The 5,153-nt window shown below is 53.5% G+C and overlaps 1 protein-coding gene across 1 annotated transcript; it reads left to right on the top strand.

Annotated features, from left to right (window-relative positions):
• The first annotated feature begins 1,155 nt into the window (after window positions 1-1,155).
• On the top strand, window positions 1,156-3,775 carry LOC146768054 (acrosin-like). The gene is made up of 6 exons (XM_085576226.1): window positions 1,156-1,226; window positions 1,504-1,746; window positions 2,060-2,325; window positions 2,589-2,734; window positions 3,203-3,401; window positions 3,750-3,775. The coding sequence occupies exons 1-6, from the start codon at window positions 1,156-1,158 to the stop codon at window positions 3,773-3,775; spliced, it is 951 nt and encodes a 316-aa protein (XP_085432352.1).
• Window positions 3,776-5,153: the final 1,378 nt, after the last annotated feature.

Raw genomic sequence — 5,153 nt, forward strand, 5'->3', positions numbered from 1 at the left:
ACAGTGACAGAGGGTAGCTTTAGATGAGATCATAGTCAAGAATTCTTGACTGTGAGGAATATGAGGAATTCTTGCTGATATACTGGCATGGGTTACCCTGAGCAGCTGTGCAGCCTATTTCTCATGTAGGCAGGGTCAGCACAGAAGACACAGACACCGACCTCAGGAATAAATTTAATTTACTGTAATTCAAACCTGCAAAGAATTGTAAAAGGATAAGTAAGCAGGACATAAAATCATTAGCAAAGAATTGCAAAAGAATAGCAATACATCTAATCATTACCATAAACAACTGACTACAGTGATAAAGAAAGACACATCACAAATTACCTTAATCCTTGACCATTATCCAGGCCTGCCCATCAACTGGGGGGAAGCCACTGTCACAGTGAAGGACTGGTGAACCACTGATAGTAACTGGGAAATCCTGCAGGTACCTTCCCCTACAGGCACTGAGGTTACTGACTGTGCTGTGAGAGGTCCCCGTTTTTATACTATGGAATAAGCAAAATAGCAAAACTTCTAGTGCAGTAACATCTGGTTTCAGTGTCCTACTGGGATGCTCCTGAGGCCTGGGAGGGTTCCAGGAGGAGCCAAGAGAGTTGTTTGTGATTGCACACCCCCAAGCAAGGTGAAATAGGGTCTTGTCCAGTTCCTAAGTATGGAAAGGTAAATCCATGTTTTGCCAGTGAGTTGACATAGATAACACTTGTTTGGAATATTCATCCAGAGGCCAACTATTAGTCAAGGCATGTTGTTCTGGCCTTAGTCAGGGCCTGCTGATCAGGACTTAGTACTTCAATGCCTCATCCCTCAAAGTGTCAAAGGACACTTCTGAGCCAGGCTGTGCACACTGTGGACAACTGGGTCTAGCGCAAGCCATCCCTCCCTGCCCATGGCAGGGGGTTGGAGCTAGATGATCACTAAGGTCCATTCCAGCCCAAACCATTCTATTGCTCATTGATTCAATGAAGCTCCTCTTACCATGCGCACCATGACACAGATCCCCACAGTGCCCAGAACATGGAACCCACCTCTCTGTGACATCAGCCACAGGACACCACGGGCAGTGCGGCTGCTGCGGGCACTGCGGCTGTGGCTGTGCTGCTGCACGGAGCTCTCAGTGCTTGCAGCTGACACGTGCCTCTGGCAGCCATGAGTTGGCTCGGCCTCCTCGTCCTGCTCACCGTGGCCGGGCTGGCACAGGGGACATGGGACAACTGCGGGTGAGTGGCCCCAGGCCCTGGGAGGGAGCCAGGGCAACACCTGGGACCTTCCCTGGAGGGGACCCGCCTGTCCCCCATGGCCGGGGACAGCTTCCCACCCACCATGGGGAGCCTCAGCTCCTTGCCAGCAGCCAGGTGCTGCAGGGACAGACGCACACCCCATGGGCTTCCCTGGCCTGCAGGGCATGCAAGCCCTTGTGGGGAGGGCAGAGGGCTGAGCTTCAGCCTGAGACACAGCAGGCCATGAAGCAGCATGGAAATTATTTTCTGCTTGCAGAGGGAGCTGCGGTCTCCGAGCTGTGCCATCTGTCTACCACCCCACAACTAATTCCTACGGCTACGTGGCTTATGACTTCGACATGACACGCATTGTGGGTGGCACAGGTGCCAAGCCAGGGGCTTGGCCCTGGATCGTCAGCATCCAGCACCCCTGGATACCAGGCCTGAAGCATCTGTGTGGAGGGTCCCTCATCAGCACACAGTGGGTCCTCACAGCAGCTCACTGCTTCGACGAGGTCACGTAAGGAGGAGCAGGGAATGGGGACATCCCCACAGCACCAGCAGGTGCCCTGTCAGCAGCACCACCTGCTGTTCCCATCCTCTTTCCTCTCAGGCAGCCAGGCTGCCACACTGCTCAGGAGAAGCCTGGGCTCATGCCAAGACTTCCTAGCAGCCTTCAGCTTGACATTCCCCCAGCCTAAGTTGTGCAAGGGCACTCACACCTGCCAGAGCACTGCCCCATCTCTGCCTTGCCATGCAGAGGTCTGGCAACTGCTGGGCTGCTGTGACACTGTGGCTCTGCTCCCTCTCAGCTCTCTCTCCATGCCTTCTAGGGAAATCAGCAGGCTGTACGTGGTGATTGGGGCCACGCAGTTGACTCAGCCAGGCCCTGGGGCACAAGTGCGCAGCGTCAAGCAGGTGCTGATGCACCAGTACTACAATCCTGTTGACATGAGCTACGACATTGCCCTGATGGAATTGGACCATCCTGTCCAGTGCAGCACCTACATCCAGCTGGCCTGTGTGCCTGACATCACACTGAAAGTGTCAGAGCTGCAGAACTGCTGGGTGGCTGGCTGGGGTGCCACTGCTGCAAGAGGTGAGTTCCAAGAGCAACTTCTGGGCCAGCTCAGCACACTGGGGAGAGGATTTGGGTTTCCCCTCATAGCAGAGGCCTAAGTTGGAATCAGGCTGCAGGACATACAGCTTTGCAGAAATGGGCCTGGCCCAATCCCCAAAGGCAGGTGAGAGCTCCTGTGCCTCTGCAGATGCAGAGCCATGCACTAGATCCCCCACAAGACAACCATGGGAGAAGAACTGGGAAGGAGCTGCTGGGCTCTCATTCCTTTCTCTTGCTCACAGGTCGAAAAACAAGTGATCACCTGCAGGAGGCCAAGGTCCAGCTCATCGATGTCCAGCTCTGCAACAGCAGTCGCTGGTACTCAGGGAAAATCCACACCCACAACTTGTGTGCTGGATACCCACAGGGCCTCATCGACACCTGCCAGGTAAGAAGGAGCATGCCACGAGCCACTCAGCCCCCAGCAGCACCACCCCAACACAGCCCAGGGCCTGCTCTGCCCGGCCACTCAGTCGCCCTCCCAGCCCCAGGTCATTCCCAGCTGCTGTGGGGGCTTCCCACACACTCCCCATCCACCCCTGCCTGCCCAGGGCTCCCCTTGTGCCAAAAACCCAGACAGCCCAGTTAAAGTGTTCCTGGCAGCCCAGAGGTCCCCTTGTGCCAAACATCCATCCTCTGCACATCCAGGAGCCCTGTGCAGAGATGACAGAGAGAGCCCTACCCTACAAGAACCCAAGTCATTCACAGCCAAGCTTCTGGAGGCTCCAGCCACAGGGCAGAACATTCTTCTGCCCAGAATACAGCTCTGGCAGGGCATGGGAGAGAGAAGGAGATAGCCTCATTGCTGGCAGGTGCCACATTTAACAACATCTTAATGCTCTGTGCTCTGCTGCAGGGTGACAGCGGTGGTCCTCTCATGTGCCAAGAGAAAAACAGTGACTACTGGTGGGTCATCGGAATAACCAGCTGGGGAAAAGGCTGTGCCAGAGCAAGGCGTCCTGGAATCTACATCTCCACTCAGTACTTCCATGACTGGATCATATTCTACATGAACCTGAGCCCAGATGGAAGTTCCTCTCCAACATCACGGGCATGTAGTCATTTTTTGACCACTTCACACCCCTGGAGTTATTTTATTTTCACCTCACAACCTTCTCAGAAGCCATGGCCAAGACCAACCCCCTCTCCAAAATCAACTCCAGTACCAACATTGTGCAAAGTTAACTCCTGCCCATTTCCCATCAAGATTCTGGTGGAATTATTTACTCAAGTGAAGGAACTCCTCCAGCAGACCTTTGGTCAACACACATTTTGAGCAGCAGGACAGCCATGATCCAGGACACACTGCAGTGCACCACAACCATTTCCTGCTGATCCAAAGGCAGTCTCAGGGTCAAAACCCTGCTCTCTCCTGACCACACTCCTCTCCTGTGTGCATGCAGACACCGCAGTTGACTTACCTGAATGAAGTAAAATTGTCTATGGTTACAGGGTACCATCTTTTTGGTCCAATTTTGACTCCTGGGCAAAGCAAGGACTTCCATGGTCAGCACTTGCAGAATGAGCCTGCAGGCAGACATGGCAGGCACCAAGGGACAGTGGCTCCAAAGAGCTCCAGAGTGCCTGGTCAGAGAGGAGAGTGCTCTGAGACACTGTGGGCTGGGGAACCTGGTACATCAAGCCTAGGAAAGGGATAGGGAAAAAGCAGACACATTGGAGGCAATGCTCAAATGTACATGGGCTGCTGATTTAGGGGCTGATGTGAGCCTGAGCTAAGGGAACACATCTGGGAAACTCCCAGGCATGACAAGGGAAACTCCTGGCTCCTGACTGGAGTGCCAGTGCCCTAAGGCAGAGACAGATTTCATGGGCAGCAAAGAGGGATTGATGTGCCAGGTGGTCACATTTCACAGATACTCAAAGGAAGAGTTGGGGTCATTCTGGGGAGAGGAACCTGGCAGGAACAGTAGGAAAGCACACCAGGAATGCCATGGAAGGCCAAGGTGTGTGAACCAACACCACCTGCAACACCAAGGCTGTTCACAGGCAGGGCCCACCTGTAAGCCAGGGGGAAATGATCCCTGGGTTTTTGGCTCCATATTTGGAAGGAGATGAGGGCAGAGAAATGGAGGAGTTGAGGAAGATGAGAGGCTGTACAAGCCTGGCAAATGAAGAGAAGGAGCAATCAAATAGCCAGCTGCAGAGACACAAACTGCAGTTTGATGTGCTTGTTTTCCTGAGTGCTGCACAGAATCACCACAGGATGGGAAAGAAACTCTTTTGCTCTTAATTTCCCACAGTACAATGGCATGGAGAATGGCCTGTGGTTTAGAACAAGAGCACCCTTCTCTGCCTACAGCATTCAGTTGCTGTATGTCACTTGCCACCCTGAAATAAGGGTGTCACAATGGCCTCATTAGATCGAGCCCAGAACAGCAACAGAACTCATTGTCAGTAAGGGCGTAGAGCCTTCCAGAAGGCATTTCTCTGCCTGATGGCACCAGCACAGACTGTGCTGCACCTGCATTTCACTGCACCTCTGTAGGAAAAATGATGCAGCTTGGGCACTGCACTCTTACCCACTGTGGCTGTGACTGGATTGGCTCCTGAACCAAGCACACACATGCATCCTGAAGGAGTCCTGTTCCAGGATTCTGTTTTGGGAAGAATCTTGTGGGGAAAAAGGCTGCAGGGAGCAGGGTACCAGTGAAATTCCTCAGGGGCTCCACAGCCTCATCCTGCAAGAAGAGGGACCTACAGGAAGCTGCAGGGAACCATCTCACAAGGGCTGGTCCTGAGAGGACAAGGGGCAATGGCTTTACAGTGACAGAGGGTAGCATCTGCTG

Source organism: Lonchura striata, chromosome 3, assembly GCF_050655825.1.
Source record: "Lonchura striata isolate lonStrDom1 chromosome 3, ASM5065582v1, whole genome shotgun sequence".
NCBI classification, from domain to species: Eukaryota; Metazoa; Chordata; class Aves; order Passeriformes; family Estrildidae; genus Lonchura; species Lonchura striata.